The following is a 25418-nucleotide window of genomic DNA, read 5'->3' as shown; positions in this document are numbered from 1 at the left end:
GTGGTTGGTGCTTGTCCTGTGGCAGGGTGTTGCTGGGTGCTGAACACCCCAGCCCCTCCATCCTGCCTGGGATGGGGGAGCTCACAGCCTCCCTCCGCTTGTCCCAAGGAATCAGGCAGGCATATGTCCTTGGGGAAGGGGCAATGTGTGCCCTTCTCCCCCCAGCCCAGAGCACCTCTGGGGGGGGTCACATTTATTAGTAAAACAGTTCTGTCTCTTTGTTCCTGCCTTGCGTGATACAGGGCCCCCCTCTGCCTTGGCGGGGGGGGGGCCTGACCCCAGCTGCCCCCTGTGCCCTTCTCCTTGGCCTCAGAGCTGCCCGGGTTCCTCCTGCTGCTGCTCAGGGACGGGGGGGTGGAGACATGGAGGGAGCCCCACAGCCTGCGTGGGCTCCCCAGGCATATTGGGGGAGCTGGAAGGCACTTGGTGATGGAGCCCCCAGCTGTTCCCCGAGGCAGAGGAAGGGCTGGGAGCAGTCCCTGAGGCTGACCCCCCCGTCCCCGGCTGGGGCTGAGGCTGGTGCCTGGTGCTGGCTGGGTCTGTGCTGGCCTCACGTCGTCTTGTACCTGGGGGAGAGGCAGGGTGAGGGGGAGGTTCCTCCTGCGCTGGGGACAGAGGGACCCCCGCCCCCCCCACCACTCACTGGTGCGACAGGTTGAGGTCTGGCAAAGCCCCCACGGATGCCAGCTGCTGCTCCAGCTCCATGATGCGCAGACCAATGTACCCCGAGGACAGCAGCAGGGCCACCATCCTGGGGGACAGGCCAGTGTCAGGCAGGGGGGTCACAGCCAGGTGGGGGCACAGGCCAGGCTCCCACTCACTTGCGTGGGTGCCCAGGGGGGAATGGGGGAACCCCGGGCTGGCAATGCCACACCGGAGAGCCTGCCTGTGCCAGGGCGCAGCAGGGATGGGGACCCAGGGAGTGTCCCGAAGCCCTGAGGTGCACGAGCGGGTCCCAGGGACTCACAGCAGCAGGTAAATGAGGATGACGGTGTTGAGGGGGCTCAGCCACGCGGTGGTGCGGGCCCATAACGCGACGTGGGGTCCCCCTGCCACGATGAGGCAGTGTCAGCAGCTCCAGCATTGAGAACCTCAGCCTGGCCACCGTGGTGGGCTCTGCCCGGTGCGGGGGGCCAGCCCTGGGGTGGAGACCCAGCAGCATCCCCCTCCCCAGGGCCCCCTGACCCACCGCTGAGGCTGCGTAGCTTTGCCAAGGGCACTCCCTCGCCGCTGCTCAGACCCAGCGCCGCTGCCTCTTCGCCTTCCTCCTCCTCCTCTGCTTGCCTTGGCACTGGGCTTGGCCCATCTGTGTGCAACCAGGAGACGTTTGATGAGTGCCTCAGGACCGAGGGGTCCTGGGGACCCAGCGGGGCACGCTGGACCACAAGGAGCTGATCCTGCGCTCCCCGGTGCTGCGGGAGATGCTGTTTAAGTGGCCAAGGGCTGCGTGGTCCATCCTGGACCATGCATGGCTGGGGAGGGGGAGCAGAGCCAAGAGCTGTCAGTGAGGCAGAGATGCGGGTGAGGACACGCAGGCTTGCACAAGCAGGGCTGCGAGCATGCGAGGGGGGCACGGGCTGCAGGGCGGGTGCTCACCCAGTGACTCCTGGAGGCTGTCAGGCTCCGGGGTGCTCTGTTCCAGGTCTGACTGGCTTGAGGTCTGAAAGAGGACAAGCCCTGGTCACAGTGCATGTCCCCAAGGCACCCACCCCACGGCCACAGGGGCACAGGTGGGACCCAATGGGGCTCGTGCCAGTCCTGAGGAGGGAGCCCTGAGGGTCCTGGGGTCTGCGCCACCCCAGGCTGGGGCTTAACAACTCCATGTTTCCCCCCGAAAGCCTTCCTGGGGGACAGGCACCCATGCAGCATGGGGTGCTGCCCCCACAGCTGTCCCTGTCCCAGCCCAGGGGGCTGGCGTCACCCCTCCCCCTGCCAAAAATCCTCCTGCTGACCATTTCCTGGCCTTACCAGAGACTTCCTAAGGATTTCCTTGGTGCTTGGAGAGGCCAGAGAGCTCCGGCTGTTATCCTGGACAAGAAGAGATGAAGGGGGGTACCAAGGGGTGCTGGTCACCCCCATGACCCTGCAATGGGGGTACAGAGCTGCCATGTGCCCGGCCCCCGTCCAGCGCAGTGTGTACCTGCAGGTGTTTGCAGACTGACTTCAGGAGCTGGTATGTGGCCTCCCGCCGGTGCAGCGACACAAAGAGAAACTGCCGGGGAGCGGGAAAAGGGTTTGCGCCAGAGCTGCGCCCTCGGTCATGGTTCAGAGCCCACTGGCCACGGGGACCAGGACACCCCAAACAGCCCCAGGCTGAGCTGCACCCCCCCCCCGACTGTTCCCGTCCCCGCTCTCACCTTCTCCCCTTCAGCCGTGCGGATGCTGAGCGCGTTGGGCACCAGGAGCGCCGTGTTGGTCTTCTTGATGGCTGAGATGGAGGCGACAGGGACCACCGCCTGCACCGGGGCGGGGGGGGGCAGGCAGTGCCACCATGTCCCTGGCTGCTGCCTGTCCCCCCTGCCCCACGCTCATCCCCAGCCTACCTTGATGTCCTTGAGCAGGAGGCTGGAGCGGAAGCAGACGTAGCGGGAGGAGATGTAGAGGCGGCCGTGGTAGGGCACCTCTCTCTGCCAGGCGCAGGAGAAGCAAGCCAGCAGCGCTTCCCGCTCAGCAAGTTCCCCAAAGGCTTTGCAGTAGCTGGCGGTGCGCTTGCTTAGCTGCAGGGGAGACCGGGGTGTGAGGTCGGCGTGGCAAGGTGCTCGGGACAGAGCACCACGGGCACCCTGCAGACCCCGCTCCATCGCCACATCTGCTGTGAAACCAGGACGGGGCCTCCCTCGGCACCTGCCCTGCTGAGAGCATCCCGCTGGGACCATGGCGCTGGGGTCGCCCCTCTTGGGCACACCAAGACTCACCGGCAGGGACGGGTGCTCCTGCCTGCCCGCGGGTGTCGCAGTCTGCTCCGTCTCCTTGCAGAAGGAGGGGTCGCAGGTTTTGGATCTGGCAGGAAGCAGCAGGCAGGGGTGAGCTGACGGGCTGCCTGCAGACCCGGTTGTGCACACGTGTGGGCATCGTGCCCTCTCACCCCAGCAAGAGCACCCGGGGGGCACGGCCACACTGGACTGGTGGGAAGTGAGGGCTTGGGGTGCGGGGATGTGTCCCCGGCGAGGTGCAGCACCCACCTGGTGAGCACGGGGTGTCCTAGGTGGGTGCCCGCACTGCCCCTCTCCTCCAGGCTCTGCCACCGCTTCTCCTCCATCACCCCCCTTCCACTCCTCCTCAGCTTCCCCGCCATGAGGGATGAGTCTGACAGGCAGCTGGGGGAGAGGGGGCAGGTTGGGGGGGGCTGGTCCCCACGCTGCCCATCCCTGCAGCACAGCAGCTCACACGGCGGTGACACCAGCCGGTCCCCCGACGGGAGCAGGAGAGCAAAGCCCACCCGGTCACACGAGCTCTTCTCCTGCCCCACAGTGGCACGCCGCCAGCTGCAATCTTCACAGCTGCCAGTGCACGGGGGCCCCGTTGTCCGGCTGCGCAGCAGCCCCCCCCCGGTACCCCCATCGGCTCTCAGGGCTGACAGGGGGTGCAGAACCCCCCCATCACAGCATCTCCGCAGAGAGAGGCAGCAGGGCTGGAGGGACCGGGGCTCTGCCAGACCCCTGCCTGCCCCCGTGACTCAGTTTCCCCAGCCGTGGGGAGAGCCTGACAACCCACGGCCAGCAGCTCCGGCAGCGGGGCAGTGGTTAGTCCCTGCCTGCTGCCCCATGGGGAGCGGCGCAATTACCGTCATGCCAAACAGCTCCGGGAAAAGCCGCCCCAGCCCCGCACCCAGCACCAGGAGCCACCCGGCCCCCATCCCACCAGCCTGCACCCTGCCCTGGCAGGAGGGATGGACGCCTGGTCCCCCGGGAGCGGCACCCCCACTCCCCACTCGCAGGTGGGCGCCGGGCGCTGCCACCCCCATATCCCTCCAGGTGCCTGGAGCGAGGGCTGGTGGCTCCATTGCTGGATCCACGTGTGGGCCGCAGAGCCCCCTCGCCGGGCAGCCTCTGCCCACCCCACGCGGTACCTGGTGGCAGACACAGCTGAGCCCCCCACGTCCCGTCCAGCCCACGCCGTGGCCCCGCTCTCGCTCCTTCCAGAGCCGTCCTGGGCCCGCAGCTGCGGCCGCCTCCTCCTCCTCCCGCTGGCGAGGAAGGGCGGGCAGGCGGGGCCGGGACCGGCCGCAGCAGGTTTGCAGGGAGGCGTCGGGGCAAATACCAGCCCGGGGCTGGCCGGGTGGGAGCCCGTGCTGCCGAGCCCAGGCCCCCGGGGGCTGCCAAGGGGTGAACGGGCATCACGGGCATGGCCAGGGTACGGCCAGGGAAGGGCCACACGCCCCGGCTCCCGGTGGGATGCGGGAAGCTGTCCCACCACCGTGCCCACCTGCCCGTCTTGCCGGGCCAGCAGGCCGGGGGGAGCTTCTGCGTGGGGAGTCCCTCCGGTGTGCCGAGCGCTGGTGGGGCGACGCTGGCATCAGCCCGCGCGTCCGCCGGCAGTAAGGGCCCCATGGGACAACCTGAGGGGTGGTAAGGGGCACGGAGCATCCTCACCCTGCAGCTACAGACCTGCCCACCCCGGGGGGGGGCGTGTTCCCTGGCCACAGCCCTCTGCAGCCTCTGGAGCAGCGTGGTGCAGGACCCTGAGCAGGGAAGGGGGGTAAAAAACACCCCTGGGTATGGCTGCAGCAGGCAGAGCTGCTCGTTCGGTGTCTCCTGCCTGCTCTGCCCTGAGCTGGGGCCGTGCAGCACCCGAAGCAGCACCCAGTGGGTGAAAGCAGGTGCTGCAGGCCCCTCTGTGACCACAGCCCTCGGGGGTTGGGTGGGGGTGTGAGGGGGAGTGGGGGGGTTCAGCTGCCCCCAGAACTAGCTGCAAATGCATCTCCCCCCCAGGCAGAGCTGACAGCCGGAGCAGCACGTCCCACAATCACAGAATCACAGAATCGGTTAGGTTAGAAAAGACCTTTCAGATCATCGAGTCCAGCCGTTACCCCAGCAGCGCCAAGCCCACCCCGAACCCATGTCCCCAAGCGCCACATCCACACGTCTGCTAAATCCCCCCAGGGCTGGGGACTCCACCACTTCCCTGGGCAGCCTGTTCCAGGGACTGACAACCCTTTGGGGGAAGACATTTTTCCTTATCTCCAATCTATCCAATCCTACGGGCATCCGCAGAACTGCCCGCCCGGTGCCGCTCCCCACCCCTGGCCCCTCATGCCCCTTCCCCTCCCCAGGCAGTACTGGAGGGCAGGTTTGGCCACTGGCCCCCCCGGGGGTCTCAGCTGTGGGACACAAAATGGTCACCTTGGCCGTGGGCAGAATGCTGAGAAAAGTGGGGACGGGGCGAGATGGAGAGCTGAGCAGAGCCGAGGGTCCGTGTGGCCAGTTGGGGAGAGGCCCTCGCCCTCCCCGCAGGGCACTGGGGCACAGTGCCAAGGCCACCCAGCCCCGGCCTTGGCCCCCGCCCCGGCTCAGCCCTTGCTCTCTGGACTGGGGAACGGCCATAAACCCTGTGTGCAGCCCGGCACGGCCGACAGCACAGCACGGGATGTTGCCCCCCCCCCCCCCAGCACCCAGCTCTGCTCCAAACCCAGCTCTGCCCCCCCCAGCACCCAGCTCTGCCCCAAACCCAGCTCTGCCCCCCCCAGCACCCAGCTCTGCCCCCTCCCAGCTCCACCTCCACCCCACACTCTGGGCACACATGTTGTGTCACCGAGGATACTGGTGCACACCCCCCACCCCCGTCACACCCACTCCTTGCACACACATGCACCACACAAGCCGCTCACCCCCCCACGCACACACACCCCTCCCTCCTGTTGCCCACTCACACACCCCCCCACTCACCCAAGCACCCGCACACACCCCCCTGCACACACACGACTCCCCCCATCCACATGCCCAGCACACGGAGGCTCCCCCCCCGCGTACACACATCATGCACACACACACGCGTGTGCAAGCACACAGCGCATGCATCCCACATGCAGGACGGGGGGGTGTGTGTGTGTGCGTGTGCACAGACAGGTCACAGACGTGCACACGCGTGGGCACACGCACACATGCAGCCCGGCTCCCCTCTAGCCCAACCCCGGCACGGTGCCAGGCAGGGGAGGGAGCTCACGAGGGTGTGGGGGGCACCGGGCCCCCAGCACGGCAGAGCTGAGCGGGGCTGGCAGCGCCCCGGGGTGCTGGCATGGCCCCCCCCAGGTGAGCAGAGCGCTCCCAGGGCTGCCAGGCCCCCTGCCGCCATCGTTCCCCCCAACCCGCGGGGCTGGGGCGGCCTCATTGCTCAGCTCCTCAGGGGCAAAGGGAGCGGGACGCCCTGGCCATGGTGTCTGGCCGTGTGGTCCCTTTGTCCCCGGGTGACTCGGGGTGTCCCGGCCGTGTGGTCCCTTTGTCCCCGGGTGACTCGGGGTGTCCCGGCCGTGTGGTCCCTTTGTCCCCGGGTGACTCGGGTCACGCTGCAGCCACCTGTGTGCGGACCCCTTCTCCTCCCACGGCACCGGGCCCTGGGCCGCAGGCACCGGGAGCTGCCCTGGGCCGGCCGGAGGGTGCGTGGGGAGCCCGGGCGGGTGATGCAGCGTTGCGTGACAGCCGGCTGTTGACCCACGGCAACCTGGCCTTTACCCCGGGCTCCCGGGTTCACTTCAGCGGGGGGCGGGGAGGGCCCGGCCGGAGCCTCCGGTGCCGGGATCAGCGGGCGACCCAGGCTGCGCCCAGCGGCCCGGCCCCGCGGACGAGGCCTGGCGCGGCCCTCCCTGCCGCAGCGCCTCGGCGGCACCGAGCAGGCCCGGGCCGCGCTCCGCGGCTTCGGCCCCGCTAAGGCCGGGAGAGCCTCCCCATTGGTTGCCCTGCCCCGGGAGGTGGGACACTCGCACAGGAACCAATCATTAGGCTCCAGCGCTGCTGCGCGACGACCATTTTGTTTGCGGGCGCAGCCGCCATCGTTGTTGAGGGCGGCCATCTTGCGGGCCCCTCTTCAGGGCCGTGGGGCTGCGGCCTCCCTGTGCGCGGAGGAATAAAGGAGAAAAGGGCGAACCGTTGGGTCCGAGCCCCAAGAGCCCTTGTGTGGTGCACCCCCCCAAACCACCTACCCTGCTTCTGCCCCCCCAGCCAGGGGGGTCCCCCGCCCCCAGGAGCAGAGCCCAGGCCCCAGGGGTCCTGCCCAAGGGAAGACACCACGGGCACCGATCCATGGTTAGAGGTGCTTTGTTGTGTTTGGGTTTTGTTTGTTTTCTCTCCTTTTTCTCCTCCTTTAAAAAGTGCCGTTTGTACATACTGACCTTAAAAAAGCAGGTTAAAACCGAGGGCCAGGCACCTGTCCCCCGTGCTGGGACCGACCTCCGCAGCCCGGCCCAGGGCCTTCTAGTGTTAACACTTGTGCAAGCACAGGGTGACATCCTTCACAAGTCCCCAGGCAGGGCACGGGGAAGGGGGTGTGGGACACATGAGTTCAGTGCAAGGTGACAGGAAGACAGGCCAGGGGGCAGAGCCCCCCAAGCCCAGCGCCCCATCCCACTGCCGTCCCCTGCCGCGGGGGTCCCTGCAGGCAGAGCTCAGCAGCATGGACACCACGGTGGCCGAGGACACGGGCCCTGCTCAGTTGACGGTGCCACTCTGGCTCCTTCCTTCCATGCTCTCTGTCCCGCCATAGGAGGTCTCCGCTCCACTCAGCCCCCGCAGGCAGACAGCATCTGTGGGGACAGGAGGGAAGGGACAGGTTAGAAACCGCTGCAGCTGCCGGGGTGACCCACCACGTGCTGGCCCGGACCTTCTGGGCTCTCCTGCCTAGGTCCCCAAGGCATCGGGGCGGGGGGGGGTGTCCGTCCTCTCCCCCCACCCCAGAGCAAGACACAGGCACCCAGCAGGGCGGAGAGGCGGCTGCTGAGCTGGCACTGAGCGCTGCGCCTGGGTGCCCAGCCTGGCAAGGGGCACCCCAACCCCTGCCGCCACATTTGGCCACCAGCACATGGAGCAGCCCCCGCCACCCCTCTCTGTGGCCCAAGGGGTGCCAGGGGCAGCATGGCCATGGCGGGGCCAGGCAGGGGTGGATCCTGCCCTCCGCAGCAAGCAGGTGCAGACCCCAGTTCTGGGGCCAGGAGCAGCAGAAGCAGGATGGCGGCCCTGCCCTGTGTGCCTACCATGAGGGTCCCCCCGCGGGCAGGGCACCTCCCGCTGGGACAGGGCTCCCGCTGCCTCCTTGCAGCCGGGGCCATCTGGAAAGATAGTTTCACTTTAGTCTAGGCTGACGCAGGACACAGGGCTCTCCCCCAGCCACATGCCTGCCCCCCACCGCTGGTGCCCCCAGCCCCACTCACGGTAGCGGATACGGATGGGGCAGACCATGATGCAGCACAGAGAGGCGATGGCGGCAATGGCAATGCCTCCGGTGACCAACACCATCACCCAGTGGTAGAAGCTGACGCAGGCAGGGCAGCAGAGCTCAGTCCTGCAGGGAGAGGGCAGGGATGTGGTTCGGTGGCCAGGACCAAAGCTTAGCCCAGTAGCCCAGTGCTGCCCAAGTGCCAGGGGCTGCTGACAGCAATCTCGTGTCCTCGGTATCAGGATTGATTCACAGTGGGACGTGAGGGAAAGGTCCAGGGCAAGGAGAGAGGGCAGCTCCCTGGCTATTGAGATCCCCAGCCCCTTCATGCATCCCAGAGGTGCAGCCCTCGTCTAGGGCCAGAGGAGAAGTCGAGGAAGGATTTAAGACAAATCAGAGCTGTTTTCCACCCATGTCTCTCACTCCAAACGAGGGATATTTGCTGCTTGCCCCCCAGGCAATGTGGCTGGAGCTGCCACTGGGACGGTTCCCACCCCGCAGGGATGCTTACGGGCACGGGTGCAGGTTCTGGATCGCCATCACAGCCAGGCCGTTGGCCATCTTGTCTGTGAAGCTCATGGCGCCATAGACGAACGCGCCGCTGTGCTGTGAGGGGAGAGGAAACCTCATCGGCGGCTGCGCCGAGGCCAACCCCGCCACGCAGCCCAGCGGGCGTCAGCAGTGAGAGCCTTGTGCCCTCTCATGGGCAGAGCCCATATTACAGCAGAACCCGGGCACAGGGGACACGGCTGCCCGTACCCCCACAGCAGAGCCCCGTCGCAGGGGTCCCTGTCCCCCCGCATCCCACGCCAGTGACCGCGTCAGCCTGTGGGCTCCGAGCCCCGCTGTGATATCCCAGTCCATCCTGGGCTGGAGGAGCAGACATACCGTGTTGGTGCCGATGAGGTCTGCTGTCATGGAGAGGGAGGTGACCAGGATGGTGGCAGAGCCGGCCCCAAGCAGCACAGCTGCCCCGTAGATCTCCGCTCCCATCTCCCTGGCTAGGGTCACCCAGGAGGCAAAGGCCAAGATCACCAGGATGCCCACGAAGTAGGTCAGCTGCTCCGGGCCAGCGTGGGGACAGGCAGAGGGAGAAGGGAGAGCTCAGACCCCGCATCGGCTGACACCCAGCAAGGCAGGGGGGAGCGGGGAGGGCACGGGGGCCAGCTGCTGCCCGCGGGGGACAGCCCCGGCTCTCTCCCAGCTGGTTTTAAACAAAGACCCCCTAAACAGCTGGGGCCTTGCTGTGGTTCAGGCTGTTTTACAGTGTTGGCCACAGCCTAAGAGCCGAGTTCCCGCCCCGAGCCCCCCAGGGTGCCTGCGTAGAGCACGGGGACACCTGACCAGCAGGAGAGGTGGGGGCTTACTGGGGAATGGTGCTTGCTGCACTGTGGAGGGGGGGTGCACTGGAGGGGCAGACCCCTCCCGCTGGCACTGCAGACCCCCATGCCTCCCCAGGGTGGTTCAGCCAAACTCTCCCTCTGCCTCTCGTGGGCACCAGCATCGCTTTTGCCAGCCTCAGGGATGTGCAGGATTAGGTCCATGCCCCCTCGCCCTGCCCACCACCCAAGCTGCAGCATGGGATTGTCTGCAGAGGATGCACGAGGGGTCCCTGCTCTCCAGCCAGGCTCAGGTGTGCTGAGTGCTCTGCTCACTTGTGCGGTCAGGATCTGGCACCTGGGCCTCTCCTTGGGTCTAACTCAAACCTCACCAGGCCCCCAGGACTCACATTCCGGCCTATCCACTTATTGACAGGCTTCATGAGGAAGGAGGAGAGGAAGCCGCTGATATACATCACCAGGGGGATGGTGGCGATGTATTTCTGCAAGAGACAAGGACAGGGAGAAGATGGGCTCTGGACCACTGGCACAGAACCCCTGCCCATGTGAGCTCGACACAGCGGCAGGGACCTGTCCTGCACCCACCTTGGGCAGCAGCAGCGAGTTGGTCAGGTACATGGCGATGTAGGTCTGGGACAGGTTGACAATGAGCCGGGTGGACATGTAGAGCACCGCGACCTGTGAGGGGACAGAGACAGGGCAGCACTGCTCAGCCCCTGCAAACTGGAGATGGGGAAGGCTGGCACCTTCCACGCCCAACACTGTCATGGCACAGATGCCCGCCAAGAAGGGGACAGCCCCCCTGATATGGTAGGTGGGTGCCCAGTACAGCCCACCTCTCCATCCTCGCCCGCACCAGGGGCACACCCCACTGCCACAGGACGCCCAGGCAGGGCAGCAGCCCAGGAGAGGTGCCACAAGCCCTGTCCGCGGCCGTACCTGGTAGAAGGCAGGCTCCAGCAGCCAGTCTTTCCAGATCAGCAGTGGGCGCGGGGGGCTCGTAGGCTCCTTCTGCAGCAGGGGCGTGCTCTCCTCCAGCTGGGGCAGCGAGCCCGGCGGGTACGGCTTCTCTTTGGTGCCCAGGTGGAAGATGAGGGAGAACACAGCTCCCAGCCCCACCACAATGAGGGACAGGTTCTGGGTGAGGCAGAGGGGGTGAGCATAGCAGGGTGGTGGATAAAGAAGGGTTCCCAAAAACCCAGAGAGACCTCAGTGCAGCCCCTGCCCATTGCGGTAGGTGAGATTTCAGGGCACTGCTATTTCATTCCCTCTGGTACCTCCCCGGTTGAGCCGTGTCCCACCCAGGCAAGAGAGGACCCCAGGGACTGAGCCCTGCCACGTACCCGAAATATAGGGACATCCTGGATGCCTAGGTGCTCTGTGTGGTCAGGCTGGTCCACCTGGAAGTTCAGCAGGAGCCAGGCCAGGCCATACACAGTGATATTGGCCATGACGGTAAAGGCATACCTGCGGGGAGACAGCACCTTATTGTGACACAGAGGGACAAGCCCAGCTCCAGGCACAGCAGGGACACCTCGACCCAAGGCTGCCCTCCAAGCCAGGCATGCTACAGCCAGCTTTGCACCCCAGTGTCACCGCTGAGGTGACACCTCCAAGAGCACACAGCATCTGGCCAGGCACTAGCCTTACTGGTGCACCTCCCAGCACACCCAATCCAAGCCTTGGGGCATGACTGGGAAGAAACCAAGATCCCTTTGGGTCAGCCTATCGACTCTCCAGTCACAGCTCACCTCTGCCCCAAGGATGGCCTGAGCTGCCTGGCCTGGTTCCCCCAGAGCCAGACCCCTCAGCCTGGGGTTACCCCAGCACTGCCCCACATCCTCTCTGCCCGGCTGTGCTGCGGTCCCCCCTTGCCTGCCAGAAGGGGAACTTCCTCCCACCAGCACAGATAACCAAACCCTGCTCCATGTGATAAACACTCCTTCCCACAGCCTGATCGTGCCAGATAAGCAGCACTGAGCCGGGCTCCGCACACGGGCTGTGCCGCACTGACTGCACCGCACGGACTGTGCCGCACCGACTGCACGTGCTGCCCAGCCTGGCCCTGGGGCCGTCCCTGCCTATGGGACAGCCGCACAGGCCTGCCCAGCTCTCCCTGGGGACATCCAGGGCAGGTCTGTTCCTTCCCTGTGACCATCACCCTCCAGTCCCCAAGAAGTGCCCCCAGCTCAGGGGAGCGTCCCATGGGCTGTGTCACCAACATCCCCAGCATCAAGACATTCCCTCCTGGCACCAAAGGGTTTGGGCCGCCAACCCAGAAGACCAGTGTCACTTGGACACATCCTGCAGGACACCCGCACGGCCCAGTCCTGGTCCTGCCGTACTGAAGGATCGAGTGTGCTGTGGCACCTGGCGGACATGAGCCCCGTAGCACCCAGGGGACCTCTTGTCACACAAGCGATGGGACCCGGCGCAGACAGGGCTGCTCCCCTGGGTTCAGAGGACACCCGGGTCTGGCCGTCCTCACCTGAAAGCTGTGAGCTCCACCTTCTCATGGTCACTGGTCACCAGCTCAGGGATGAGGGACAGGTGGGAGATCTGCGTGGCCGCCCAGCCGAATTGGAAGATGATGACGAAGGGGAGGTAGTAGATGAAGGCTGCCCACTGCGGCGTGTTGTCCTTGCAACCCAGGCAGGGGTTGAAGATGAAGGGGAAGGACACGAGGACGCAGGTGGTGCCTGGGAAGAGAGCGGAGCAGTGAGAGGTTGCAAGGCCTGTTCCCTGGGACCCCAATGGCCGCAGCCAGCTCAGGCACAGATGGACAGACACAGCCAGGCCTCTGCTAGGACAGGTCCTACCCCGCAGGGCTGGGGAGGGAGGTGTGCCTCTTCCCCCAGCCAGGTGAGACACGTGGAGCCCCAGACCCACCCCCCCCCCTTCCCTCTTGCACCCAGTGGCAAGACAGACAGAGACTTGATACCAGACAAATTCCCCCCACAAAGTGCAGCACCATCTCGCACCCGCTCTGTCCCCCTCAAAATGCCAGAGGACAGACCCTCACGCCATCATGACACGCAGCTGCCAAGAGCTTCTCTCCCCGTCTCCATTTGTGCAGATAAGCCCCAAGGACATGCGCTGCCCTGCCACCTGCCCGAGGGCGATAAGGCACCCCAAGTGCCAGGAGGGCTCCGGGCTGTCCCGTGGGCGCAGGGCCAGCCCATCTGTCTCCTGGTCCCTTCTCCCGTGGTCCCGCTCCCTCCATGCTTGCAGAAGTCACCCGCAGAGCCATGGCCAGGGACACCCCCAGTGTGATGGGGGGGACGGGAAGGTCCCGGCTGAGTCAGGGACAGCAGAGCCAGACTCCTCCCTCTGCCGCAGCGTGACGGCGTGGGGACGCCTGCGTGGAGCGGGCAGCGACAGGCTGGCTTCTCCCTCCCCCTTCACAAGGTTACGGAGCAAATCTGCGGAGATGCTTCACTGCTCCCGAGGCCCAGGTGCCGACGAGGAGATGGCCGCGTGCCCTGTCCTGCGTGTCCCCAGCTTCTCCGGGCGCTGCCAAAGAGCTGCGGGAACCTGTTCTATAGCTGAAGGGAACCTGCAGATGCTTTGCCAGGTCCCCAAGGTCTCCTCTCCAGGGAACTTTGCAAGATCCTCCTCCTCCCAAGAGATTTCTCCTCTCACCCGTGAATGGCAATTCCTCCTCCTCCTCCTCGCTTCCATCTGGCACGGCCACCCCAGCTGCCGCAGGGCTGGGGCAAAGTGGTTCTCCCTGTGCCGAGGGCAGGCAGCGACAATCCCAGCCCTGCTCGGATCCATCCTGAGCAAGGACCCCGGCAGGGTGCTGCCCTGCACCGGCTCGCAGCTGACTCTGGTGCTCCAGGAGCTCCCCAAAGGACAGGGGGCTTTGGGGCAGACTGCAACGTCTCTGCCCCAGATGAACCACTGGGACGGGAAGGGTCCAAGAAGGTTCAAACCAGACCAGACCTCCTTTGTGCCCTGTTACAGGGCTGTTGGTTTTAACCATGAAGGATCAAGGAGGCTCTGCCCGCTCCCAGTCCCAGGGCCCTGCAGGGTCGGGCTCTGCAGTCCCCTAAAGGGCTGGGAGGGACCTGCCCCCGTCCGCAGGGGAGCGCTGGGGCAGGAGCTGCAGACCCCAGGTTGCGGCAGCCTCCGCGTCCCCCCCTCTGCCCACCCGCCAGCCATCGCCGCCATCACACACGCAGGAGACTCGAGACTCCCGTCGCTCCCTCCTCCTCACGTCCCCCAGGAGGGGCAGTGCCCACCATCGGGGCCACCCCCACGGAGCCGTGCTCCTCTGGTAACGGGGCTGCGAGCTGCATCCTGACACCCACATATCCCCGGGCCTGCCCAAGCGAGTGCAGCTTCACTGTGAGCCAGAGGCGTCCTGCGACCCCCCCACCCTCCCAAGCAGGGCTGTGGGAACCCCCCAAAACCCTGCCCATCCCTGCAGCACCCCGGGCAGGGAGCAGAGGACCAGGCTCTCATCTCCCAGCCCCATGGGGCAGGATCACGGGAATGCCAGGCTGTGCCGCATGGGTGCCCCGGGGCAGGGAATTTGGGACAGCGTTGCCAGACTGGCTCAGACTGGCAGCAAAGAGCCGCTCGTCTTTCCCAGCCCATTGTGGCAGGAAGCTGTTTCCCCCAAAAAAGCCGGCAAGCAGGCAGGCTGGCGTATGGGGTGAGCCACCCAGGACCGCCGGCACTGGCAGCCCAGTGCTGTGGTGGGGAGATGCCACTGATAGCAACTCGTGGTATCCACATCCCCCCCCAACCCGAGACTGTGGTTTCACAACGTTTCCTCTGATCTGAGCACTGGTTGCCACCAGATGAGCTGCCCCGCTCCCACACGAAGCGTCTCACCACAGCGTGACCGACTGAGCAGAGAGCGGTATCAGCACAACTGGTTCCAACGGGTTTGCTGGCCCCGCTCAGTCGCACCGCGGTCAGCCAAGGGAGGCAGTGGGGTAGCCCCCACCTTCTAGGAATAACCCACACTCCGGCCAGGGAAACGCAGCCTCCATCCGTGCCGCCAGCCTCCGCTCGTGCCGCTGAAGCAGGCAGGGCTGGGCAGGGTGCTCTGCTCCCCGCAGCAGGGAGTGGAGCCCGCTGGGGCAGCTGCAGCCCCTGTGCAAGAAAGACGTGATTCAGGACTTCCCCTTCGGTGCACACAAGTCAGCACCCAGCCGGAGCGACCTGCTTGGGGAGGGGGGGAAGCACAGCTCCGGCCACTTCCCTAAATCTAGGGCACTGATCTAGCTGACGTCGTGGCGTGGGGGTGAAGCTGGCCCCCGCAGCAGCCTCCCTGACTTGTGAAGCAAAACCCCAGGGAGATCAGCAACCTTATCAGGCTGTCGCTCAGTTGTACGAAGCAGTTGGCCGAGATCAGTTTGGGATCAAGATAAGAGCACCCACACTACAACCGTCCTCTCTCCACATGGGTCCACTCTGGGTGAGCTGGCACTCGGGCATTACAGTGCTGTAACTGGGAGGAAGCATCGAGGGTCTTTATCTGTGGCTGTTGGTGGATGTTTCTTCACGCTAACCGCCCCAGGCCCCATCGCCAGGCAGCAGGGACGGGGCAAGCTCCTGCGCCGGTCGCAGCACCAAGGACCCTTCTCCAGGTCACGCTGTCCCCTCAGAGAGAGACCCTGCCGACACCAGCCTCTGCACTTTGTTGCATTTTTTGACCCCAGGGCATGATGTAAGACGAATACCTGTTAATTCATGCTGAGCTGGTACCTCCTCCGCATCCCCAGGGGCCCCTTACTCACCAGCTGCCTTCCCCTGCTGCGGCCCGCAGCGCTGCCTGCAGACGCAGCACGCGGGATGCCCAGCCCAGGCGTCGGTGGTCCCATGCCCCAGGGTCACCCACTGAGACAACCAAGAGCTGCCAGCCCACAGGCAAGTCCCTGGTAAACCCCCAGACTGCGGGGAAAGCCCAGATTTTATTGTCGCTCTGGTTTTGATGTAGCATTAACTGACTAAACACATGGTTCTCACCCCAACTCGATGCTACGCCCATGCAGGGGGACACAGGAAACTCCTGCAGCCCCTCTAGTCACCATGCAGGCATGGCCCAAGGGACAGCGGGGAGCCCCGGGCTGTGAGCACCCAGGCAGCACCTATGGTACGGGCCACTGGGATGGGGACAGTGCCCAGGCAGGACAGGGACACTGCGGTGCCCCTTCCCCATCCAGGTTCAGCCATCCATGCCTGGGGGATCCTGGAGCACCCCGCTGTCCCTTACACACGGGGCACCCCAGTCCCCACCTCACTGCCCTGGGGGATGCTGCCCCTCCGTATGGGGCACCCCAGAAAGGCACCTCCTGGTCTGCCCCCCCCCCCAGGGCACTGCCGCCTCAGCCCTGATGCTGCCCAGGGCTGGTTCACCCTCCACGCAAGGCACCAAGAAACGCTCCCCCCAGGGGGACCCCCCCCTTCCACAGGGGGGGCTGCTCCCTTCCGCCCCACGGCACCCAATTCTGCTCACCACTGAGGTTGCCCCTCTCCGTCTGGGGGGGGGACCCAGTCCCCACCTCACTGCCACAGGGGCTGGTCCCCGCTCCAGGCAGGGGGCTCCAGGAAGGCTTCCCAGGGGCTGAACCCCACTCCAGAAAGGTGCCCCCAGGGCTGACTCCCCTCACTCAGAGCAGCCCAGAAAGGCACCCCTCTCCACTCAGGACATCCCAGAAAAACACCCTTGGTCCCTTTTTCCCTCCAGGGCATCCCAGAAAGGTACCCCGGGGCTGATCCTGCACCCCAGAAAGGCTCCCCCAGGGTCACCCATCTCCACCCAGGGCACCCTGGATAGGCACCCCCGGTCACCCCAGAAAGGCTCACCCGGGGCCATCCTTCTCCACCCGGGGCATCCCAGAAAGGCACCCCAGTTCCCGTCCCATCCAGAGCATCCCCAGGCCTGAACCCCATCCCAGAAAGGTGCCACCGGGGCTGACCCCTCTCAGTCAGAGCACCCCAAAAAGACACCCCTCTCCACTCAGGGCATCCCAGAAAGGCACCCTTTGTCCCCTTACCCCCCAGGGTACCCCAGAAAGGAACCCCGGGACTGATCCTGCACCCCAGAAAGTCTCCCCGGAGTCATCCCTCTCCACCCAGGGCATCCCAGAAAGGCTCCCCCAGCGCTGCCAGACACCCACCCCCTCCCCAACCCCAACCCGGAGCACCCCAGCCAAGGGTGCCCCCCCCCCCCCCCAGGTCACCCCCGTACCCACCGGCGAGGTGCCAGGACTTTCTCCGCCCGTAGCGGCCGCAACCGGCGGAGCGGTCGGCTTCGTAACCGAGGAGCGGCGTGCAGAGCCCGTCGGCCGCCTGGCCGGCCAGCAGCAGGGCACCGGCAAGGCGGTGCCCGTAGCCCAGCACGGCGTGCAGGTAGAGCAGCAGGTAGGTGAACCACAGCGATGCGCACAGATCGTTCAGGAAGTGCCCGGTCGCGAAACTCAGCCGCACCCGCAGCGGCAGCTCCGCGGCACCGATACCCGCACCCGGCAGGGGCTCCGCCATGCCGGCCCGCAGCGCCGGGACGGGGACGGCGACGGGGACGACGACGGAGACGGGGACGGGGACGGGGACGGGGCGGGGCTGCGGCGCTGCCCGGCCCCGCCATCGCGGGGCTCCCCCCACCAGCCCGCTCTGCCGGCTCTGCCTCCCCCGCGGGGGGGGGATGGATGCTCCGAGCGGTGCCCGCCGAGCCCCGGGGGGGGGGGTGTGGGGTGTGGGGGGGCGTCGGGACCCCAGAGCGGGGCAGGGCTGGGGTGCGTCGGGGTATGGGGGTGAGGGAACGGGGCGGGGGGGGGCGCCGGGGGTCCTGCTGGTGGGCACTGGAACCGGTGTGTGTAGGGGGGGGATACCCCCCTTTGGGGGCACTGGGGTCACTCGGACTCTGGGGTGACAACTGGCGTCATGGGGGGGGGCCCCCCACTTGGGTGCATACTGGGGTTACTGGGAGTAGTGTGGGGGTACTGGGGCCACTGGGACTCTGGGCTGACTACTGGGGTCGTGGGGACCCCCTGCTCGGGTGGGTACTGGGAGCAGTATGGGGGTAACTGGAGTGACTGGGACCTCCTCCTGAGTAGGTACTCGGTGACTGGGACCAGTATAAGCAGTAGTGGGGTCACTGGGATCCTCACTTGAGGGGAGTACTGGGGTCATTGGGACTCTGAGGTGACTACTGGCATCGTGGGGACCCCCAGCTGGGTGCATACTGGGGTCACTAGGAGCAGTGCGGGGGTACTGGGATGACTGGGACCTCCACTTGAGTAGGAACTGGGGTCACTGGAACCAGTATGGCCAGTACTGGGGGCAGTGGCTCTTCCCGTGAGGGGAGTACTGGGGTCACTGGGAACAGTGTGGGGGGGTTCAGGGCCATTGGGACCCCAAGGGTGGGCGTTGGGGCCGCTGGGCGCAGCCGTGGGGTACTGGGGTTGCTGGGAGCGGCAGGGGATGGTAAATGGAGTCACTGGAACAGCCCCGAGGTGGGAACTGGGGTCACTGGAAGCAATTGGGAGGATACTGGGATGACTAGGGCCGCTGGGAGCAGTGAGGGCACACTGGGACCACTGGAACCCCCCCGAGGTCCCTGCTGGGACTCCCCGCCCTGGACGACGCCGGGGTTGGCACTGGGGGCACCCACGCCGGGTCGCCTCGGGTGGGCCCCTCTCCGTGCCGTTGCCCCTTTAAGGCTCCGCCCTCCTCGCAACACTTCCCCATCCCCACGCCGATTGCTGATTGGCGGGCAGCCTGCCGCGCGCGCCGAACTCAACGTACGCGCGCGCGCTGCGCCGGCCGGCCCCTCTCCTTTTTGCCCCGCCTCCTCTCCGCCGCTTGCCTCTGACGTGAAACCCCCCTAGCCAATCCGCGTTAGGTTGCGCGCTCCACGGCTCGGCGCGAGCGGCCAATCGGAAGCGCTGAAGCGAGCGTCTAGTTTACATAATAATAGAGGGGCGTGGCCAGGTGAGGAAGAGCGGTGGAGGGGCTCCGGCGGCGCCAGGAAAGTTGGGGCGGGGGGGAGTCCCTGGGGCGGGGGGATCCTGGGCCTGGGGGGTCCCTGGGGGGGTCCCTGGGGCTGGGCTGGGCGGGGGGGCCCCGGGGCGGGGGGGGGGGCCCGGGGCTGGGCGGGGATCCTGGGCCTGGGGGGGTCCCGGGGCTGGGCGGGGGGGTCCCCGGGGCTGGTGTGTCCCCGGGGCTCGGGGGTGTCCTGGGGGGGGGATCCTGGGCCTGGGGGGTCCCTGCCGGAGCCCTGAGTGCGGGGGGTGATGTATGGGGGGGGCCCGGGTGGGGCGGAGTTCGTGTTGGGGCCGGGGGGGGGGGAGGAGGCTTCCGCGGGGGCCTGGGGGAGGCGGAGAGACCGACGGGGGGGCTGGCTGGGGAGGAGACGCCATTTGGGGGGGTCTGCGATGTCCCCACGGGGAAGAGCTCTCCGAGAGGGTCTTGGGGGGGACACGACACGGCGACCGCCGAGCTGCCCCCGGGAGGTCCCGCAGCAACCCCCCCCCATTCCCCGCCGGGTGCGGGTGCCAGCTCTGGCTCTGTCCTTCAGTAGTGCCGACCCGAGCAGCGCTGGTGACCCCCCCACCCACCCCGGACCCATGGCCCACAGCGCCAAGCAGCTGCCTGCCGGGATGCTGTAAGTGTCCCCCGCCTCGCTCTGGGGCCCCGTGTCCTCCCTCGTGCCACGAGTGGCTCCGTGTCACCCTGTCCCGTGTCCTTTGTCCCTTGCTAAAGGATGGCCGCTCTTGCCTTGCAAGCCCTGGGGGTCTTCTGTGTGTTTTGGGGACCCCCATCCCCTTCCGTGGGCTGCACCGCTCTCCTCTTCCCTGCCTGCTTTGTTAGCTTGTGCTTCCACCTAGCCGGGCTAATTAGCACGGGGCAAAGGTGTAAAAGAAGCATCTCGTAAGATTAAGACCAGCGAGGTCTTAGTTTACGTGGGGTGAACCGCGTGCTGTCCTAAGCTGGCATTGACCGCCGTCCTTCCCGGATGCGATGCCTCCCGTGCAGGCGGATGGGGAACCGCCTCCGAGGTGGAGGATGGTGGATGCCAGAGTGAACCGGCCGAGGGAGGTTCAGATAAGAGAAGGAATCTTGCCTGAAATAACTTTTCTTTTTAAAGCATCCTTAGGCATGTGAGGAATCCGGATCACGGAAGGGGGGAGGCAGATATCTGGCATCTGGTGCTGGAGGGTGTTAGTGCGTTCCTGGGTGTGATGATACGGCATGGACATCACCGGGAATACTTCTGTTAGAGTTGATAAAGAAAGCCTAAGGCTGGCCATGCCTGGGTGGAGGCTCGGGGATGTTGTTTTCCCCAGAAGACGGAAGAAGAGATTGTCTCATGCTTTCCCAGAGGCTTTCATGTGAGGGTGCAGGGCGGCTGATCAGGCTCAGATCCCGATGGGAAGAGCTCGTGCTGGGCACCCCCTCCACCCGCAAGGACGGATGCAGTTACAGACAGTGTCCCCGGGGGCTTACAGGAAGGGCTCCCGTCAAATTAATTGCAGGGGTGATAAACGCAATAGAGGTATATTGGGGTCTCTGAGGGGATTTGGGTTTACACCAGGTGTGTGATGTGACAAACAGGCAAGAGAAACTCTGGGGTGCACCCCGAGTGGGTCGGGATTGGTCTGGCTTTTGGTACGCAGTGGTTCTTTGCTGGGGCCTGTGCTTGGCCCTGTGCTGGTTACTGCGTCTTGTGACTTGGATGAAACCCAAGCGAACGCCGTTTGCTGCAATGCTTGAGCCCTTCGTGGCTCCCCCCACGCAGGGGGCCCGATCGCGCTCTGCCGGCAGACGCGCTCTGATGGAGCAGGAGCTGCACCGGGGACCAAAGGGTGTGAGCAGGACAGCGGTTCCACTGGGGATGGAGCTGGCTGCAGAGGGGGCCAGGGGAGCTCAGGGAGCCCCAGGATGATGCTGAGTGGGGCTGTGTGTGCTCAGCCAGGGCAGGGGGGCTCTGCCGACTTTGGTGCTGGACCCGTGTCCTCTGCTGAAGGCAGAGGCTGATCTGTAAAGACGAGGCAGTGAGTCGGAGAGTGGGAGTTGGGGCCACCAGCCCTGCGTTAGAGCCGCTCAATGCCACTCGGAGGTGGCTCGGTGGGTCCTTGTGGCAGCAGGAACCTGATGGAGCAGTTGTGGCTGGGGAGGGTCGAGGCAGCGCTGGTGTCCTGCCCTCGTCCTCTGCCTTGAGGGTTCTCCTTATCCCTGGCAGCACTTGTCCAGGGTGTGGGTGATGCTTCCAGGCGGTGCCCCTGGAGCCAGGATCCAAACCCCCGCGGCTCCTCCTCCCTCAAAGAGGAGGATCAACTGGTTTGTGCCGCTTGAGACTCCTTGCCGAGGTGTGGGCCCGAGCTGTGGTGGCACACGGGGGTGTGACCGTCGCTGTTACCTGCCCCCAGGAGCAGCACTGGCAGCTTCTAGCCTCCTTCCAAATGTCACTGAAAGGTCCCAGGGCTGTCACTGGGCCTTGGGGCAGCTTTTGTGTGCCAAGCTGCCCTGGTGCTGGGCTCTGCTCGAGCCCCATCACTCAACCATGGTCTCCACTCGCAGGAGAACGGAGGCTCCAGGGCTGGTAGCGGTTTTGAGGGCTGTTTGGGTAGACAGGAGCTGGGGCATGTGGCAAGCGCGAGGCCACACTGCTGGGGGATGCGTCGGCATCGGTCCCGTGGTTTCCCAGCGCTTTCTGATGGGTGCTCTCTGGCTGCAGACATGCCACGGGCAAAGCTCAGCATGGAAACTTCCTGGTGGCCATCAAGCAGGAGAAGGGAGAGTCAGCACGGACCAGCGGCGAGAAGCCGCACAGCGAGGAGGAGGTGAGCTCTGGTGCCCACGTCCCTTCCCGCACGGTCCCTGGGAGTGGGGTCTGTGTTGCCCAGCCTGGGGCTGTCCCTCCACTCGCACTTCAGTAGCCCAGGCACAGCTGGGTGAGCCCATCGCTGCGGCCATGGCCCGAAGAAGGGCCCAGGCTGTCCCTCAAGGGACGGGAGGCCCGGGTGGGTCTGCAGGCTGCTCCTGTGTCCCGCTGGTGCGATGGCATTGTGCGCTCTGACCCATGCCGGCTTGTCCCTTTCCCTTCAATGGGTGCCAGCCAGTGAAGAAGAGAGGCTGGCCCAAGGGCAAGAAGAGGAAGAAGATCCTTCCCAACGGCCCCAAAGCCCCCGTGACAGGCTACGTGCGTTTCCTGAACGAGCGGCGTGAGCAGATCCGCACACAGCATCCTGACCTGCCCTTTCCGGAGATCACCAAGATGCTGGGGGCTGAGTGGAGCAAGCTGCAGCTTTCAGAGAAGCAGGTACCAGCCCCCAGGAGACTGCCCAGGGCTGGGCAGCACGCTCTGGAGCCTGCACCGCAGACCCCTTTGCTTGCTGCCTGGCTGCAGCTCCACAAAGGGAGCTTGTCCCCAGTATCGGTGGGCTGGTGAGCAGGAGCTGAGCCTCGAGTAGTGGGGAGGGGTCAGCAGCACCCCAGGGACCCTGGGGCTGGGCCGGGCTGCACTGAGGACCCTCTGTGACCGTAGCGGTACCTGGACGAAGCAGAACGGGAGAAGCAGCAGTACATGAAGGAGCTGCGGGAATACCAGCAGTCAGAGGCCTACAAGATGTGCACGGAGAAGATCCAGGAGAAAAAGATCAAAAAAGGTGAGTTGTGGGAGCAGTGGCTGCCAGCATTGCTGCCAGGATCTGGCCAAGTGCTGCCAGAACCTCTTGAGGGGTGCTGGGCTGGCTCCTAGGGGTAACCTCCTTCCTCTTTTCCAGAGGACACAGGCTCTGCGGCAGTGAACACCCTGCTGAACGGGCACCCGCACAAGGTGAGGCCCCGGCAGGTCTACCCATGTGTGGGGAAACTGAGGCACATGGGACTGCTGGGCTCGGCCTGTGGGAATCAGGCTGGCTGCAGGTTCGGACAGAGGGAGACTCACGGGTTGTGCTTTGAGGTGCCAACTTCCCATCGAAGCAGAGCCTGAAGCTGCAGGAGGCAGAGCATAGCTGTCCTCTGTCTGTCCTCCCTGCCTGCCCAGGCAGGGCCACCCCTTGCCCTGTCCCTGTGCCTCCTGTCTGCCCAGCCCCAAGCAGACGGACAGAGTCCCCTTCGGTGGGCTCAGCCCTGGCTGATCCATCCCCTCCCGACCCCCAGGCTGGCGAGTGCAGCGACACCTTCTCCACCTTCGACGTGCCCATCTTCACAGAGGAGTTCTTGGACCAAAACAAAGGTGAGGGGCTGGGCTGTGGGGTGGGGGCCGCTGGCGCTGCAGCATCTTACTTGGGGGACGGCCGCAGCAAGCAATGCCGCTGCCAGAGCAGCCCGCATCCCGTGGGGCAGGACCACCGCTGGCGCTGGGTGTGAGATCCAGGTTGTCCCTGGTGAGGTTGGATAGAGGGACCGGATCCTGGCTGGAGCCTGGGCATTGGTGATGCTGAACCTCTTGGAAGAGTCGTGGCTGGGGAAGGGATTGGGTTTGGGATGGGGGAGAGTCAGAGGAGCCGCCACCTCTCCTGACGCTGCGCAATCCTGGCAGCCCGCGAGGCCGAGCTGCGGCGCCTGCGGAAGATGAACACAGAGTTTGAGGAGCAGAATGCCATCCTGCAGAAGCACACGGAGAGCATGAACTGTGCGAAGGAGAAGCTGGAGCAGGAGCTGGCCCAGGAGGAGAGGCAGACCCTGGCCTTGCAGCAGCAGCTCCAGTCGGTGCGCCAGGCTCTCACCGCCAGCTTCGCTTCCCTCCCCATCCCCGGTGAGTTTGGGGCAGCCGTAGGGACCAGCCTGCTGCTGGGACCTGGTGGCCACGCAGAGGGCCACCGTTGGGGCTCCACGTGTGGTACAAGCAAAGGCATCGATGGGACAGTGACGGGTGCTCATCTGATGGGACAGGATCCTGGAGCGCTTTGGGGGGCTCTCTGAGGAGCCCAGGGATGTGCCAGCCAGTTGGCTCCCCTCTAACGGGATAGGGCAGGCTGGGAACTGGCATCCTCTCGAGCCATAGTCACAGCTGCGTCCGCAAGGCAGAGATTAGCCCAAATCCTTTGGTTCCTGGGCTTGTGTTGGTGTGGGCGCTCTCCTGCTGCAGGAGGTGGCACTTGGTGTTCAGGGTCCTTTCCCCAGTCACCAGCACAATGGGCAGGGCTGGATGGGGACTTGCTGGCCCTGCTAACTGGGTTACTGTCTCGTAGGTACCGGGGAAACCCCCACCCTGAGCACTCTGGACTTCTACATGGCCAAACTGCACAGTGCCATCGAGAGCAACCCGCTGCAGCATGAGAAACTGGTGGTACGCATCAAGGAGATCCTGTCCCGGATAGCCAGGTGAGCTGGGCAGGGCTGGCCAGAGCTGGCACCGAGGGGCCCTTGTGTCCCACCAAGCACCGGGCCCACCGGGACAGCATGTGGCAGGGTGGGTGGTGGGAGCCAAGCTGGGAAGGTGCCGGCAGAAAGGGGCTTGGAGCTGCTCCAGGCAGTTGTGGGAGAGAGAAGCCAACCCCGTGTCACTCAGCCTTGCTTTCCTCCCTCCTCAGTGAACACTTGTGAAGAGGACCAGTCCCTCCCGGACCGTGGCCCTGTCCCTTGGAGATCACGCAAGAGTCAGTCACGGATGCTTCCCCCTCCACCCCGCGCACTTTGCTGGAGAAGCGAGCTGGGACCCCCCTGAGCCCTGGTGCAGCTGGGCCCCACGGCTGCACCACCTCCGAGGACCTCGAGCTTCTGGGGACCAAGCGGTGACAGGGCTGAGACACCCCAAGCCAGCGCGGTGCTGGGTGAGGGGGTCGGCGGTGGGCGTGAGCTTCCCCCCACCGCTGTGGGCTCCCCGGCACCTGCAGCTTCACCTCACTAAGCTCGTGGCTCCCTGACGGCTGCCGGTGGCAGATCTGGGCCCCCGCCGGGTTACTGGCCTCGAGTGAATCGGCCTCTTCCAGGGTGGCCCAGGGGCTGCTCTGAACCGGCCTGTGATGGGAGGCAGCCAGGTGCCCTGGGAGCCCCTGGGGCTCGGCGCTGCCTCCTGGATCAGCCCGGGGAGCCTCTTGGTACCCTGTCCTGCAGTGGGTGAGGTGGCAGGCTTCCTTCCCCTGCCTCTTGCTTTATTTAATTGTCCCGATTCCCCTCGCTGCTCCCCTATGGGTGCCTTCAGCCCTCTTCCCGTGTCACCCTTCCTGTCACCTCTCCTTCCCCCATGCCTCTGGGACCAGGCAGGGCAGCTCCTGCCCTCTGCAGCACTAAAGGCAAAAAAAAAAAAAAAAAAAAAAATCTTCATGCCAGAGGGGGAGCTGGGATCAACCCCGTCCTCCCCACGGTGGGGAGCCCGTGGGACGGCACGCAGGCTCTCGGCTCCTGCCTCCCTACCCGAGCCTGTCCTGCATTGTGGGACCACTGTGATGGCAGCCGTGTCCTGGCCATGCTGTGGGCAGCCATCCCGGGGCTGCCTGTCACTAATCTCAGGCTGTGTAATTAGAGTGTCTTATTTTCTTACTAGCACTATGTTGATCCGGCCCCGGGTTTAACGTGGGGCCGGTGTGCGACCACCCGTCTCTTGCCTGCAAGGTCTGTGCTCTGTAGATGAGTCTCCTGGTTGCCATCTCCTGGTGGCCACTTGGCTTGGGATGGAGATGGGAGTAAATAAATGTTGGAGAAATAACCAGCCTGGGCCCTGTGTGTTCCTGCTCAGAGGTGGTTTTGGAGCTGCTCCCGGCCCTGATCCCGGCAGCTTTGGGCTGTGGCACGAGGGTGACGGCCCCG

General features: G+C 65.5%; 3 protein-coding genes across 3 annotated transcripts in view; 1 reads left to right on the top strand and 2 right to left on the bottom strand.

Moving 5' to 3' along the window:
- The window catches only part of HMG20B (high mobility group 20B), a 97097-nt gene extending 71780 nt beyond the window's left edge, over nt 1–25317 (top strand). Inside the window, exons 2-10 of the mRNA XM_075776582.1 lie at nt 19246–19326; nt 21400–21505; nt 21781–21984; nt 22210–22330; nt 22448–22500; nt 22827–22902; nt 23209–23424; nt 23861–23993; nt 24203–25317. Coding sequence (XP_075632697.1) covers nt 19289–19326; nt 21400–21505; nt 21781–21984; nt 22210–22330; nt 22448–22500; nt 22827–22902; nt 23209–23424; nt 23861–23993; nt 24203–24215 — 960 coding nt within the window. The 5' untranslated portion in view covers nt 19246–19288 and the 3' untranslated portion in view covers nt 24216–25317. The remainder of the gene's footprint in view (nt 1–19245; nt 19327–21399; nt 21506–21780; nt 21985–22209; nt 22331–22447; nt 22501–22826; nt 22903–23208; nt 23425–23860; nt 23994–24202) is intronic.
- On the bottom strand, nt 426–7005 carry LOC142605228 (uncharacterized). Its single transcript, XM_075776277.1, has 14 exons — nt 6669–7005; nt 4426–4558; nt 4070–4315; nt 3183–3317; nt 2916–3000; nt 2544–2717; nt 2358–2456; nt 2141–2212; nt 1969–2028; nt 1597–1660; nt 1190–1306; nt 968–1049; nt 644–751; nt 426–566 (listed from the first exon to the last, which is right to left on the bottom strand). Exons 1-14 carry the CDS (start codon nt 7003–7005, stop codon nt 551–553), a joined length of 1728 nt encoding a protein of 575 aa, XP_075632392.1. The 3' UTR covers nt 426–550.
- Nucleotides 7235–17252, bottom strand: MFSD12 (major facilitator superfamily domain containing 12). Its single transcript, XM_075776579.1, has 10 exons — nt 16916–17252; nt 12193–12403; nt 11048–11171; nt 10644–10841; nt 10290–10382; nt 10094–10186; nt 9253–9423; nt 8876–8970; nt 8360–8490; nt 7235–7735 (listed from the first exon to the last, which is right to left on the bottom strand). Exons 1-10 carry the CDS (start codon nt 17202–17204, stop codon nt 7641–7643), a joined length of 1500 nt encoding a protein of 499 aa, XP_075632694.1. The 5' UTR covers nt 17205–17252; the 3' UTR covers nt 7235–7640.
- Nucleotides 25318–25418: the final 101 nt, after the last annotated feature.

Source organism: Balearica regulorum, chromosome 26 (assembly GCF_011004875.1).
Source record: "Balearica regulorum gibbericeps isolate bBalReg1 chromosome 26, bBalReg1.pri, whole genome shotgun sequence".
NCBI lineage: Eukaryota > Metazoa > Chordata > Aves > Gruiformes > Gruidae > Balearica > Balearica regulorum.
The sequence above is the reverse complement of the archived record's forward strand: the minus strand, read 5'-3'. Positions and strand labels throughout refer to the sequence as shown.

Excerpts from the sequence above, each read along its gene's own strand:
- LOC142605228 (XM_075776277.1), bottom strand. The coding sequence starts at position 7,005 with ATGGCCGCCCTCAACAACGATGGCGGCTGCGCCCGCAAACAAAATGGT. Across the intron at positions 2,718-2,915 it reads AGGAGCACCCGTCCCTGCCG|CTAAGCAAGCGCACCGCCAG; the intron begins GTGAGTCTTGGT and ends TCTCCCCTGCAG. Across the intron at positions 1,050-1,189 it reads AAAGCTACGCAGCCTCAGCG|GGGGACCCCACGTCGCGTTA; the intron begins GTGGGTCAGGGG and ends TCATCGTGGCAG.
- MFSD12 (XM_075776579.1), bottom strand. The coding sequence starts at position 17,204 with ATGGCGGAGCCCCTGCCGGGTGCGGGTATCGGTGCCGCGGAGCTGCCG. Across the intron at positions 11,172-12,192 it reads GTGGAGCTCACAGCTTTCAG|GTATGCCTTTACCGTCATGG; the intron begins GTGAGGACGGCC and ends GTCTCCCCGCAG. Across the intron at positions 9,424-10,093 it reads ATAAGTGGATAGGCCGGAAT|CTGACCTACTTCGTGGGCAT; the intron begins GTGAGTCCTGGG and ends GGCCCGGAGCAG.